Raw genomic sequence first — 15,863 nt, forward strand, 5'->3', positions numbered from 1 at the left:
AAGATCATCAGTTACAGGTAGGAAACCTGTTTTTTCCTTCCTCCCACTAGGGCTGTCACCCTGATTTTTTTAAAAAATAATAATAAATAAACTAGTTGATTCATTATATACATTGTAACTGCTTAAAACTGCATGATATTGCATGGGCGTTAGCATCAGGCCCATAGCCACGGGGGAGTATGGCTGCTCTGTTCAACCTCCCCCTTAAAGCTCTGTGGCCCCTCTGTTGGGCTGAGACCCCAGGCAGACGCTGCCAGCCCCCCCACCAATCAGCTGATCGGCGGGTAAAACTGCTGCAGCGACTGCCACTCCCTTCCCTCCTCTTCTGCAGCTCCGCCCTCCCGCAGCGCCTCCTCCTCCCTCCCTTCTTCACACTTTTAAGGCCCAGGGAAGGGGTGGTGAAGCGCTGCTCTGGGCTCTTTAAAAGGGCCCCCCCCATCAGCTGAAGGCACTTTTTTCTGCGGTTTGCTCACTGCGGCTGCCTCCAGCACTGATCATGAGCGCACCAGAGGGGCACAGGAGCTGAGCAGCCAGCCTTTTTCCCGCCGATCAACTGATCGACGGGGGGGGGGGTCACCTTTTAAAGAACCCGGAGCAGTGCTTCACTGCCCCTTCCCTAGGCCTTAAAAGTGTAAAGAAGGGAGGGAGGAGGAGGCTCCATGGGCGGGTGGAGTCACAGAAGAGGAGAGGAGGGGGTGGCAGCCGCTGCAGCAGCATTTTACTGCCCCCTCAAAAAATGTATCCGTTGGGCCCCTCCCCACCAACATTTTTCTGGCTAAGGCCTGATTAGCATTAACTTTGAAGCAAAACGCATGCTTGCCTTGTATTTAAATGATATGTTGTAGCAGGTTGCATCTTACAATATGCATCTTCTCCTATGAATCATTTTTACATTTAATTTCATAATATATACAAAATCCAAAGTCTATTCTTTTTAAAAGAATGTGGAAATGAAACACATGCCGTATTAGTTACCAGTATCAATTAGTATCAATTGGACTCAATTAGTTATCAGTAAAATATGCATTGACTTCTACTAGTATTGATAGAATTTGAAGTACTAGAATAATATCATAAAGATGCTTAAAACTATCAAAAACCCAATTATTATTATGATGGAAAATGAATAGTATTGACGTAACTAAAAATGAACCTGAGCTGCTTATTGATATCTCACAAGAAGAAGTAAAAATGTCAGGTAGGGATGCCAGCCTCCAGGTGGGACTTGGGGATCTCCTAGAATTACGTCTTAGCTCCAGACTACAGATCAGTAGAGATCAGTTCCCTTGGAAAAAAATGGGTGCTTTGAAGGGTGGACTCTATAGCATGGTGCCCCACTGAGGTTCCTGTAATCTCTGGGCTCCACACCCACATCAACTTGCATTTCTCTGAATTTTTGTTGATTTATCTTAAAGTAGTTGTTTTTTATTTGCATCAACAGCATCTACTATTGTTTAGCCAGGACAGTTTAGCTACTTGAAAACAATCTCCTGAGCTCTTAAAGAGGATGAATTGGCAAGGAGTGGTGTCAACAGTTCTTGCTGCTCCTTTCCTTCTTGAAGTGTTCAAGTGCAGACAATGCCATCAGTTTCTGAAGCTCTTCTTGCCATAGTTAACATCTCTAAACATTATTAGAAGGGAGCCTTTTTATCTCTCTGAATACTAAGCAGGCAGACAATGGACTAGCCACATGTTACCTGAGTAGATGATGGTTTTTGAAGTGAATGCATGCATGAATTTGCCCCTAGTCATACCTAATTTATCTGATTTGTGTATATTCATAAAAATGTAATTAGTGTTACATTCGACCTAGTAGTTGTGGATGGATCACACGATACTGTAGAAGAGAATAATTCAAAATGGAGCAGTGCCATACATTTCAGTCCTAATATATCTAATTGACCAAAATACAGATATTGGGTGTTCACTATGATATATTGAATAGAATTATCATACTTAGGTTTTCTGGAACTATTTTTGATTACCTATCTCTCTAATTATTGTGTTCTTTCCTTCTCTGTCTCTCTTTTTCTCCTCTCCCACCCTGGAAGAGGGAAAGCTATATTCTGCCACTGTGACAGACTTCCTTGCAATAGATGCAGTCATTTACCGGAGCCTTGGAGACAGCCCTACTCTGCGGACAGTCAAGCATGATTCAAAATGGTTGAAAGGTAAGTAAACAAAAGATGGGAGGAGAGGGAAAGGGCAGCACTTTTGATTAGATACTTGGATTCCTGACAAACCTTGCTGTGTTGTTTTATTTATTATTACTATGCCACTTTGCAGTCCAGTCCTCTCTTATCCCTGTTAGTGGTTTTTAGAAAGAAAGAAAGTTTAAAGCACCTGGCAGCCATACTTTTCATTTCAACAGTGCCTTCTGTCAGGTGGAAAGAACTAAACTACCTTCTTTACTTGTACCTTCCTTTCACTGTGGTTTCCCCCCTCTTTAGGCACTAGATATTGATAGAAAGCCACAAGAGGCACTAGAATCAAATGTGTTACATCCAGTTGGTTTTTAAAATCCTAGAAATGTTGTTATATTAGGGAAAAGATGGAGTGCTGGGAAAAAGATGGGGAGTCTTTTGATGCGGTGGTGGAACCACCAGACCTTCCCTCTGATTATATTAGGTAGCTATCATAGCTTTATGAGGTATAGAGAATTTGTTCTGCAACATTAAGATCCATCAGTAAAAATAAAACAATCAAGGAGAGTCGGTTTGGTGTAGTGGTTAAGTGTGCGGACTCTTATCTGGGAGAACCGGGTTTGATTCCCCACTCCTCCACTTGCACCTGCTAGCATGGCCTTGGGTCAGCCATAGCTTTGGCAGAGGTTGTCCTTGAAAGGGCAGCTGCTGTGAGAGCCCTCTCCAGCCCCACCCACCTCACAGGGTGTCTGTTGTGGGGGAGGAAGGTAAAGGAGATTGTGAGCCGCTCTGAGACTCTTCGGAGTGTAGGGCGGGATATAAATCCAATATCTTCTTCTTCTTCTTCTTCAAACTGCCATTTCATTGTCATGTATTATTAAATGAATGTTACTGAATTAGACAATTGGTGTATTCTAAATAAACTCATTGAGTGAGGGACAGTGACATGGTATAGCCTTATCTCATCAGATCTTGGTGTATTTGGAAGGGAGACCACTGAGGAAGACTCTTCAGTGGGAGTAAATGACAAACCACCTTTGCTTTTCGCATGCCTTTGTAGCCTTGAAAGCCCCTTGTTAAGGTCACCATAGTAGCCTTGTTAAGGCTGTGATTTGAGGGCACTTTGTACATACACACACACAAAAATAACCTCATGTTAAGATTGTAGCTACTTTTTCTTTCACAACAACATTCTGAATGGATTGACATAGCATTACAAGGCTGTTAAAAGGGTTTTGTTTGTAGACAGAAATGCAACCAAAAGTTTGGAAATGACGCCTTGAACCTCAATTTTTCCTTTAAAATAGTAGTTGTTTTACAGTTAAGCAGGAATCTAAATGAGATTATAGGTTGGGGGGAAATTAACCCTGATCCTAAAAAAAGGTTCTTAAAAAAAATCTGTATCCAAATTATGCAAATTAAATATTTTTCTCTCTGACTCATTGTCTTGCATAATCTAGGGGTTCCAGGCAGTGTTCCCTTTAAGCTGAATTAGCATGAGCTAACTCACAGGTTTTTAGCCTCCAGCTCACACCTTTTTGTCTTAGCTCAGGAAAGATGACCCCAGAGCACACTAATTTATGCAGTAGCTCACAATTTAATAACAATAGCTCACAAAGTAGAATTTTTGCTCACAAGACTCTGCAGCTAGAGGGAACATTGGTTCTAGGTATTCTTTGTCTCTCAAAGAATATGTAGTTAGAACAATGGACAGAGAAAACAAGCAGTGATAAATGCATAGGAACCTGTGCAGAACACAGATCATGATTATTTTAATTAATTAATTAATTTATGTTATATTTATATCCCTCCCATTCCATACAGACTCAAGGCAGCTAACAGCATAAAATAGACAGTAAACAAAAACAATATTAAAACAATCAGATAAATGACAGTGGTGCTGCTTCAGGCAGATCATGTAATATTTTCTTTCTCACGCTCATAGATCCTGGGCAGTTAGTAATAAAAGCGCTATGGATCCAGATGTGGTGGCAGCCCTCTCCCATTAGATGTTATATGCCATCCGAAACAGTTCAGTCTTGCAGGCCCTGCGGAACTGCGATAAATCCCGCAGGGCCCTGATGACTTCTGGAAGGGTGTTCCAAAGTATTGGGGCCACAACCAAGAAGGCTCTTGCTTTGGTGGAGTTGAGCCTAGCCTCCTTTAGCCCAGGGATAGCCAAAAGATTTTGAGAGCTTGATCACAGTGCTCTCTGGGGAACATGTCGGGCAAGGCGGTCCCGCAGATAGGTAGGTCCTAGGCCATATAGGGCTTTGAAGGTTAATACCAGGACCTTGAAACGGATTCAGTACACAACAGGCAGCCAGTGCAGCGCTCTCAGCACAGGCTGAATGTGCTCCTGACAAGGAAGCCCCATTAGTAGCCCGGCTGCAGCATTCTGCACCAGCTGCAACTTCCGAATCTGAGTCAAGGGCAGCCCCATGTAGAGAGCATTACAGTAATTGATTCTTGAGGTGACCGAGGTGTGGATCACCATTACTAAGTCACTGTGCTCAAGGTATAGACCAACTGCCTTGTTCGCTGAAGGTGAAATAAAGCAGCTCTGGCAGTGGCTGCTACTTGGGCCTCCATAGTTAAGGAGGACTCCAGGAGTACTCCCAAGCTCAGAACCCTCAACGCTGGCATCAATTGCGCCCCATCGAAGGCTGGTAGAGGAATCACCCTTCCCGGGCTACTGCAACTTAGATAGAGAACCTCTGTCTTCATTGGATTCAGCTTTAGCCGACTAAGCCTGAGCCATGATACCATGGCTTGCAGCGCCAGGTCCAAATTCTCCGGGGCACAAGCGGACCGGCCACGCATCAATAGATACAGCTGGGTGTCATCCGCATACTGATGCCAACCCAGCCCATACCTCCTGACCATCTGGGCAAGGGGATGCATATAGATATTAAACAACATTGGGGAAAGGACTGCCCCCTAGGGCACCCCACAAATAAGTGGGTGTCTCTCGGACAGCATTTCCCCAATTGCCACCCTTTGTCCCAGACCTTGGAGGAAAGAGGAGAGCCACTGTAAGGCTAGACAGCAACTGATGGTAGACTGTTTATAATTCACCTTTCTCACTAGGACTCAATACAGATTACAGAGTGATTCAGTACAGTCCACAAGATGGAACATTCAGTAAACAGTGAAACAGTATTCGGGTTGTAGAAACAGCCAGTAATTAAAAAAACAACAACAAAGAAGTGTGTCCATGTCATTAATATATTCTCAACATAGCCAAATCTGTGGATACATAAATCTGAAGACTAGAACTATGAGAAGACAAGACTGATCTTTCTACAAAATTTAAAAAGCCCCAGGTTTGCATAAGAATCTGAAAGCATACACACACATTTTGTTTAAAACCCTACAAAATTATAGAAGCAGTGCCTGTCACTTTAAGAAACAAATGTCCTCAGTAGTCATTGCTAGGCAACCATAAGAGTATTGCCAGACTTAAAGCCTTGGCTTCTGTCATGAAAGGAACCTGGAAGGCTCTTTCCAGGGTTGCTTTGACCTTTGAGGGAGAACTCATTTGCTATCACCAAGTTGGTGTAACTCACCCAGACCTGACTGTTCAACAGCAGCCACACCATGAAAGCCAATGTGGTGAACTAGTTAGAGTTTCAGAATCAAGCATGGGAGACCTAGATTTAACCCCCACACTACCACCATGGACTCTCATCCTAACCCACCTCACAGGGGTGTTATGACGATAAAATGAAGGAGAAGCAAATGTTATAAACTACTTTGGATCCCCATTGTGGAGAAAGGTGGGCATAAATAGAATAAATAAATGTAAACATAGACAAAGATGGGGACAGATAAAAGGCGGGCCAATTGGTGAATGTATGGGAAGGAGAGAAGAAGCAGGGAAATATGAGAATATGGGGGCTGCCAGGAGGAGGGAAACTGGAAATGGTGTGGGGAGTGGGATTCAGGGGGAAATGATGTACCCTCCTCAAGACTCTGCATGTCCCCCACAGTGCAACTTGGCCCACCAGCCACAAATGAGCAAGTGAACCATAGTTTTTCTGTTTAGAGGTTGCAGGGGAGAAGAAGAAAAAGAAGAGATTGGATTTATACCTGCCCTTCACTATGTGAAGGAGTCTCAGAGCAGTTTACAATTTCCTTTTCCTTCCCCTCCCTACAACAGACAACCTGTGAGGTAGGTTGGGCTGAGAGAGCTGTCCAAGAACTGCTCTTGAGCAGAATAGCTGAGAGAACTTGTGGCTGACCCAAGGTTACATCAGCAGGTGCATGTGGAGAAGTGAAGAATCAAACTCGGTTCTCCCAGATAAAAGTCTACACACTTAACCACTACACCAAACTGGCTTCCCTAATGGTAGCCCGTTCTCCCAACTAGAGTCACTTAGCTTCATACCTGGGAAGGAAGTAAGGGACTGGAGAAAGTCTATGGGTGCTTTCAGGGAAGGGAAAACTGAAATGGAGAGAATGGGAAAATGAGATGTCCACTGGTAGTCCTTGTGAATTCCCATTTTGTAATCTTCTAATTTTCATTCTATTCTGCAATAACCTGCAGTTAATATCACATAAGAATAGGGCTCACTACTTACCTATCTAATTTCATAAGTTTCCCAGTGTCTATGCTACAAGTCTTTCTGAAGAAAAGAAAACTTATATATATATATATATATATATATATATATATATATACTGTGTTAAGTTTGTTTGGCTAGCTTTATTTATATGTAAATGATCAGAATGTTTTGACTTGTTTTCAGAGCCTTACTTTGTTCAGGCATTGGATTATGGCAACTATATCTATTTCTTCTTTCGAGAAATCTCAGTGGAGTACCACAGCATGGGAAAGGTAAGAGAGTGAAAACTCCTCATAGACCAGGGTTAGAAGTGACCTTGAAATGAAAGCCATAAATCACAATGACAAGTTCATTGTTTTGAGAGGATCCTGCTGCTCATGGCAAGGATTTGGTTGGAATGTAGCATTACACTGATTTGATATAAAACATTCTGGCTTGTGATGGTGACAAGACGGGGACTTCTTTTTTCTTCTCTCCATTATGCTGGAAAGCATATGGTAAATTGATTTAATTCAGAGCTCGAAATAATCATTACAAGTCTGACTTTGAAGGAAGGAAGCAGCTGTATTTGGAAGTCCTTCATCAGAGCAACAGAAGTAAATGGAAAGAAATTTCAGTCTGGCCATATCATAAAGAACAATGAATGCTCTTACTGAAAGCATTTTTAAAAAATATTCCCACAATAAATGTATTTTAAAAGCTTACAAGGTTAAAAAGACCAGCATAAATAAAAAGCCAGATAATGCTTGCATTGGTTTTTTTAAAAAAAAAAAAAATGAGGATACTGCATGCCTCAGAGGCCAGCAGTGTAAGCTGCATGGATGGCAAATATAGAATGTGCTTTTGTTTGCAGAAATAGAGAACAGAGTGGTCTGCATGAAAATGAGTTTGATATGTGGCAGAGAACTGGTTTCCTAAAGGATTTTTTACTGTGTATGAAATGCCACTGGCTTATCTTTCATAGCACACAGTTCTAAAGCTGAATTTTTTCCTGTTTGTTTTTTGTCAGAAATCAGAAGCATGGGATCATATTAAGCATGCTACATTGTCATTTCTGCTTTGTTTTGTTTTGTGTTGGGGTGGGAGGCAGAGTTCCAGTAAAAAGTTCTGGGTAACCAGTCATTTCAGTTTCTCTATTTTTCCTTCCTTCCCTAATGGTAGGTCGTTCTCCCAAGAGTTGCTCGGGTCTGCAAAAATGACATGGGTGGATCTCAACGAGTCCTGGAAAAACAATGGACTTCCTTCCTTAAAGCACGATTAAACTGTTCAGTTCCAGGCGATTCACACTTCTACTTCAACATTTTGCAAGCAGTTACGCATGTTATCCATATCAAGGGCCGAGATATTGTCTTGGCCACTTTCTCCACTCCTTATAACAGGTAACCTCTGCAGGACCCTTTCCTTCTCTTTTAGTACTGGGGGGGGGGGGGGAGATTGCTGCCTAATTGATGATATTGCAATAAATTCGAAGAGTGTATGATTATTCCGAAGACATTACACATGGATGCAGGCCCGGGGCTGATGTTTCCAGTGCCCCAGGCCGAAATTTGCCCCCCACCCCCTCCCTTTTTAAAAAACTTTTGCACGCATATAGTGCGTGGCCTGACAACGTCATGATGACATCATCAGGCTGTGCGCGGGAGCGGGAGAGAGCCGGGCACCCTCCCACACCTTGCCAAGGCTTGCAAAGCCTCGGCAAGAGTGGGTGCCCTCCCCCCTTCCATTCACGCTCTGTTGCCTGCCCACCCCTGGCTGATCTGTCGCTCCGTCACCCCCCCCCCCCGCCCTCCCCCACCGCCGCTGGTCCTTACCAGCTTCAATGGCTGCGCTGCAGCTTCTAAGCCTTTGAAGGGCCCATGGGAGGAGAGTTCGCTCCCCCTCCTTCCTGGAACCAGAAGTGAGGGGGAGTGAACTCTCCTCTCATGGGATCTTCAAAGGCCCAGAAGCCGTGTGCAGCCACTGAAGCTGGTAAGGACCAGCCTAGGCGCAGGGTGGGGGCAGGGTGAGCGGAGCACGGCGCTGGCTCCAGCGCCGCAAAGGGAGGGAGGAGGGCGGTGGTGGAGAAGCCCCATGGGAGCCGACGACCTAGGCCGTCCCCTGGTTCACTGACTCCCACACACCGGCCTTGCATGGATGAAGTGCTGTAATATAATTGTGTGGGTGGCAAAATATGTACTGAAACATATTCAGTAATCACACACAAGAAGCCTTGTAATGTTTTGTAGTGGAAAGAAATAGACCCCATGTGACTCTAGTTTTTGACACAGAAAAAATTCCTTTATTTCTGTCTCATGTTTTTTTTGTGTGTGTTTGTGTACATAATGTTTTTTAAGGGCATGAGGTATGGGCCAGTGACCAATAGCTTGGGACCCACAGTGCATGCCTGCTGTAACACCAGCTTGGTGTAGCTAGTCATTATAGAATATTCAGGGATAAAGTAGATCAGTATTCTGTGCAGTGTTCAACGACAGCATGAGTTCTCAACCACCAGCCTGTGGTACAGCATTAACTGGATTCCATTGAACTGCCCTCATGCATTGGCATGAACCTCCCGCCTATTGTTGTTTAGCTGCTTGGCATGTCATGTAAAAGTGATGTAATCATATAATCCTCAGTATATGCTTCCCATTGTGTAAAATGGGACACTGCATGAGCATTTGTATTGTGAAAATCTCACAGTCGAAAAGAAGTACAAGTTTACCCTTTGGAGCAGAAGTCTGAAATTTTGTAAGCCATTTGTGGTTCCACCGTTGATATTTCTATGTAACATATGAAAGAAGTTTTTCGTTTAGTTTATTTGGTTTATATTCCACTCTCCCCACCAAAGCAGGCTCAGAGCGGATTACAGATCACTGAAGATAATAAATTAAAAACAATAAAACCAATAAAATAATTACTACAGTAACATTAAAAGTGCTCAAGGATTCAGTAACATTAAAAAAAGAAGACGATTCTGAATGCAATTCATTTGGAATGTCTGCTTCTCAACGGTATTGAGATGAATGGGTCTTACAGAATGAAACAGAGCATCCTGGACCAAACTTAGAGCATTTATTTGTTTAAAGTACATATGCCTCTCTACATATTTGTAACTGAAGCAACTCACAGTACATTGATAAGCCCAGTGGTTTTTTGTGTAAAAAAGAGGAGGTGCCAGTTCTCATATATAAGTTTGCACCAGTTTCTACCATTGCTTCCCTCCCTCTGCAGATGCCCTCTAGACTGTTCCCGAGGGTCCACTGTTTCTGTCTGTGGCTGAGTGGGGTGGGCTGGCATTCAAGGATCAGAATGTGGGACAGCCCACAACAAAGGCACTGGTACAGAGTACTGTAACAACAACAACAAAAAAAGCCCTTAATGCACCAATTAAGGTGGCTCATCCCAAAACCAACAGGAATTTGTAACCAAAACAGCAGACTAAGAGAAGAACTACTACAAATAAAAACATATAAGATAAAGGTGGTAATATCAGAGTGTCTAAAGAATTAGCACTAGAAGCTTAAAACTTCATCATTGGACAACATTCAATTAGGCAGGAAGTTAAAACCAGCTATAGAGGTTCTAAAACCCTCGAAAGAATAAAAAGATCTTTGCTTGACAGCTGAAGGAGTATAAGTATGGCACTACTACTGAACAGACCCCGTCTCTGGTACATGCCCACACACAGAACAAGGCTTTGAGGATGACCTCAGTAGGTAGGCAGCTACCAATAAAAGATAGTTGTCCTTCAGTCACACTAGTCTCAGGGTTCATCAGGTCTTATAGGACAAATCCAGCATTTGGAATTTGGATTGGAACAAACTGGCAAGATATATTTCCTATGAGTTACATTCTCTAGCAATCTAGCTTCCACATTTTGACCCAGTTGAAGCTTCTGAACTATCTTCATAGGCAGCCCCAAATAGAATACAACACAATCCAGTAGTTCAACCAATATTTCAGTACCATATTTTATTGGAACTTTGAACTCCCTGTGAATCACAAAGTAACTATTTGAGCCGGGTAGGAATAATTCTGTTTTATCACAGATTGAGCTATCTTTATATGGACAGACATATCTTCCCTTTTCTCTGTGTAGCACCCAGTACAACAGAGGCCTGTTCATGGTGATATTCAAGTAATAAATAAAAGTAATGGGGACCATTATTTTGACATTCACAGTTTTTAGGTCAGCTAATAAAAGACATTTACAGCATCACCTCATCTGTTAAGAATTTGTAAGTGCTGGTATATTGCCACACACTTCTCAGTAATTTATGGAAACGTGCTAAGGTCTCCAGGAAAACTCTGGCAAATATGCTAATTAAAGAAAAATTACTGCAGTAACTAGCAGGGTCTGTTTCCTTTCCCATGCTTTATATTAGAAGAAACATTTGAGGGAAGAAGGAATGCTTCACTTCACATACTTATACTGTGTATTGGCTACCTGAAGTCAGTGACATCAGCAAGGTCAAAGGCAGACCTCCCACTGCTGTGAAATGGAAAGTCCAGGGTACATTGTATAATAACTAGTATTGACAACAAAATTAGAGCAGCTGCTTTGGGAATGATTAAACCATGAAATTAAAATACAGCCAAACACAAGTAGTAGACACATTTTATTTGACATAAAATAGAGTATAATAGGTCTTTTGCCAAAAGGAGGGGTTAAGAACTAAAAAGAGTCAATAAGATACTAACTTCTTTCAGGGTTTTTGTTCTTGCAACTTTTCTGACTTTTGTTAACATAACCAGAGATTTAACATTGGTTAGCAATATTTCTCCATCAGTCCCCATTCTTCTCCCTCAGACTATGCTGTTGTTTAGGAAAGAAACTCCTGGAAGCACTATAGACCAGGCTACTGATGGAGCAAACTGGTTGGCATTGTGCACATATGCTTCCATTTGTGAGTTGTGTCTGTCATACACTAGCACTAGCATGACCAAAAACTAAAGGTGGGGCTTTGTCAAATACCCACTCTTCTCTTCTGAGCTGCAATGGCAGGTGTCCTCATTAGGACCAGCAAGATTAGACATCACAGCAGGAAAGCAGACAAGAGTAGAGCAGATGGCAGTATAGCCCACAGACTTACAAAATGGTGAGATGATGCTTTATGTAGCTGGGTTCTTGGTGCCTAAAGGCCTAACTCAATCAAGCTACTCTTGGTAGAACAGTTTCTTGAGTGTTAAGGTAGATCCAGTGAGTTCTGCTGCTTGTTAGAACAAGCATCCTTTAGTAGTCCCTAGCTTCATGATTCATATATTCATGCTGTAAACAAAGCAGGATATGTAGTCAGTTCATTTATTGTAATTAGCCATTGTCTGTTACAAATCTACAAAAATCTCAGGGTGGTGAGAACCAGAGAGGATTATGAGGAACTCCAAAGGGATCTGTTGAGGCTGGGTGAGTGGGCGTCAACGTGGCAGATGCGGTTCAGTGTGGCCAAGTGCAAAGTAATGCACATTGGGGCCAAGAATCCCAGCTACAAATACAAGTTGATGGGGTGTGAACTGGCAGAGACTGACCATGAGAAAGATCTTGGGGTCGTGGTAGATAATTCACTGAAAATGTCAAGACAGTGTGCGTTTGCAATAAAAAAGGCCAACGCCATGCTGGGAATTATTAGGAAGGGAATTGAAAACAAATCAGCCAGTATCGTAATGCCCCTGTATAAATGGATGGTGCGGTCTCATTTGGAGTACTGTGTGCAGTTCTGGTCGCCGCACCTCAAAAAGGATATTATAGCATTGGAGAAAGTCCAGAAAAGGGCAACTAGAATGATTAAAGGGCTGGAACACTTTCCCTATGAAGAAAGGTTGAAACGCTTAGGGCTCTTTAGCTTGGAGAAACGTTGACTGCGGGGTGACATGATAGAGGTTTACAAGATAATGCATGGGATGGAGAAAGTAGAGAAAGAAATACTTTTCTCCCTTTCTCACAATACAAGAACTTGTGGGCATTCGATGAAATTGCTGAGCAGAAAGGTTAAAACGGATAAAAGGAAGTACTTCTTCACCCAAAGGGTGATTAACATGTGGAATTCACTGCCACAGGAGGTGGTGGCGGCCACAAGCATAGCCACCTTCAAGAGGAGGTTAGATAAAAATATGGAGCAGAAATCCATCAGTGGCTATTAGCCACTGTGTGTATATATATATATTTGGCCGCTGTGTGACACAGAATGTTAGACTGGATGGGCCATTGGCCTGATCTAACATGGCTTCTCTTATGTTCTTATGTTCAAGAAAAAGGAAAGTAAACTAGAAGTTAAAACATACAAAGTATCATGCAAGGTATAACAAGGGTATAACAATGGATGCAATACAGTGGCAATAACAATAAAGATGTAGATATAAATCTAAAAGTTATACCTTCGTATTGTCACCTTGGTACGTATTTTCTTTGCTGTAAGGGCGCAAAGACTGAATATTTCTGGGAGATATAAGCATCAATATCAGATAAAAGAAATACTGTTTTTTCCTCAACTGAACAAGCACCTAGGTCTGACAGAATTCCATCTAAAAATTTAGCCCTTGGACTGGAAGAGAGCAAACAGAAAAGTAAATAGTGAGGTAAATCCTAAATTGCATAGGAACAGCATATGCATAAACATTGGGCCACTGAAGTTTGGTTAAAACGACTTTCCATGACTGCTGTTGGCATTGACTGGAATCGTAAGGAGGTAAAGTTCGCTCCAAGAACAAGATTAGAAATGTTAACTAAGTATGGGGATCTTGTGTGTTCCAGTTTAATTAATTTGTACCATGGTGCTGTTTTTGATTTTAATATTAAAGTACGATCTAGTTGGGCATCAGAGTCAAATATCCATTTTCTAAGATGGGATTTTTCAGTTGTGGGATCCAAGAGGTCATCAGGGATAAGGTATCTTGAGTATATGCCATTAATAAACTCAAGGCACTGAGGATCTTTAGCTAACAGAAGATTGAAAGACTGATGACTAAGTGAATTAGATCTTGAGTTTTCAATCCGTTTCCAATATCTAATGATTATTAAGTGCGCCCGAGCCATAAGAGAAGGGATACCAGTTTCAGATCTCATCAAAGCAGCAGGAGACCCCTTGAGACGTGCTAAGATACGCCGTAAAAATTGATTCTGAACTACTTCACGTCTAGCTAAATTGGCATTATTCCATCCCCACACTTCAACTCCATACAAAAGGTGGGGTATGACCTTACTCTTGTATAATTTCAGAACAGGATCTATAAAGCGACCACCCCTAGAAAAAGTAAAAGCTTAGAATAGACCCAACCAATCTGAGTGCAGATGATTTTATTGATGCAACATGAGAGGACCAGTTAAGAGTCTCCTTAAATGCAATACCAAGATACTTAAATGAGTTACATTGTTTTATAGGATTGCCCAAAATGTTCCAGGTGGAAATTATGACTTTTTTCCTGAAAACCATTACTTTGGTCTTGTCATAGTTGATAGAGAGAATTTCTTCTTTGCAAAAAGTCCCTAGCTGATGCAATAATCTCTTTAGACCAATTTTTGTAAGTGAAATTAGGACCATATCATCAGCATAAAGTAGAACAGAAATCTTTTGATAGCCCAAAGTGGGAGGGGTGAATTTAGGTCCTGAGAGGCTCTCAACTGTGCTATTAATATAAAGGTTGAATAATAAGGGGGCCAGCATGCAACCCTGCTTCACCCCCTTCCAAATCGGAATTCTGTCAGTGAGGGAGCAAGTGAGGGAGCCAAATCTCACTTGGGCAGACGTATCCTTATGTAGCTCTTGGAACAGAAATAGTAGGATATGTAAATTGCCTCATCTGTAACAAGATGGAAGCAGGTACATTGTAAATGTCTAATGTGAACCTACTTCTAATGTAATGTGATGCAGCGGAAGGCTATTAGAAAGCCATATTATCAGCACAGACTAAAGCTGGCACTATTTTTTTAACCTTTCCTTATCTTTGTAACACAAGTTCTGGTAAGAATTACTCAGGTGCCTCCATTCTACCAAGCAAATATGAAACTTACCTGATGGCCCAGGCCCCATGTCACTAAACCTTAATGATAAGGCCCCACAAAAACCATGGTCACAAGCAGAATCTAGTAGAATCTTTAGTTTTTAGTTTTTCTGTTGTGCAAAAACTGATCTTCAAATACTTTTATTCATCATCAATGGCATTTCATTTATTACCCTTTTAGACAAAACAAGGGATATTTTTGTAGCAGGAGCTCCTTTGTATATTAGGCCACACGCTGCTGATGTAGCCAATCCTCCAAGAACTTACAGGGCTCTTAGTACAGGGTCTACTGTAAGCTCCAAGAGGATTGGCTACATCAGCGGCGTGTGGCCTAATATGTAAAGGAGCTCCTGCTACAAAAAAAAGCCCTGGACAAAACCTTCTAATTAACATTTCATTTAGTTTGTACTCTAATAGTGTCTTGTTTTATACTCACCTTAGCATTACCCCCACTTTCAAATGCCAAATTCCAGTGATTGGATGTATTATATACAGCCTGCCACCTTAAATCAGGATTAAAATTCTCAGCCAGATGGCGCTTACTATCTGATCAAATTCATGTAGCAATAGTCAGACACAAATGCAGTAGTAGATCATGTGTAAACAACAAAGGAAGATCAATGAATAATTCATACCTGAAAGCCATTGACTAAAAGATCCATCAAGCTCTTTCAAAGGTGCTTGTGTAAAACTGTAATTATATTTAGTGATTGCTACTATTAGGTTACATGCAAATAATCAGAAAGTCCAAATTTGAATTTAAGTTGGTGTAAGGCAAAGCTATATTTGCTTTTGCAAACTGTTTACAGTTGACTGAGTTAAGCAAATTCCTACTCCAAGTAACTCAGCCAGAAACATACAGGAAAATCAAATGATGTTCAGAACCTCAGTGGATGCATAGTGATATTTTGCTGAACTTTTTAGGTTGAGTGAGGTGCATCAACATTATCCCAACATCTCACTGGTTTCTAGAGTGCAAGTGGACAGACAGCAAGGAGCTATGAGATTTAATGTTGAGAATGTGTTGAATTTACAGCATAGGTTTTCATCTAGAGAACAGGCTGTGATTTTTTTGTAATGCAGTAATTTCTTGGTACTACAGGTTTTCGGAACTATACCTCAGAATCTTTTGAGTCTTCAAAATTACTGTAATATACTGTTGTTTGTATCTTTTGGA

General features: G+C 41.7%; 1 protein-coding gene across 3 annotated transcripts in view; it reads left to right on the top strand.

The window, feature by feature from the left end:
• SEMA6A (semaphorin 6A) overlaps window positions 1–15,863 on the top strand; it is a 361,125-nt gene that overhangs the window by 259,023 nt on the left and 86,239 nt on the right. For all 3 annotated transcript variants that reach the window (XM_060235561.1, XM_060235562.1, XM_060235563.1), the window contains exons 8-10: window positions 2,052–2,171; window positions 6,896–6,984; window positions 7,874–8,091. In XM_060235561.1, the coding sequence (XP_060091544.1) occupies window positions 2,052–2,171; window positions 6,896–6,984; window positions 7,874–8,091 (427 nt within the window). The remainder of the gene's footprint in view (window positions 1–2,051; window positions 2,172–6,895; window positions 6,985–7,873; window positions 8,092–15,863) is intronic.

This window comes from Heteronotia binoei, chromosome 4 (assembly GCF_032191835.1).
Source record: "Heteronotia binoei isolate CCM8104 ecotype False Entrance Well chromosome 4, APGP_CSIRO_Hbin_v1, whole genome shotgun sequence".
Taxonomy (NCBI): Eukaryota; Metazoa; Chordata; class Lepidosauria; order Squamata; family Gekkonidae; genus Heteronotia; species Heteronotia binoei.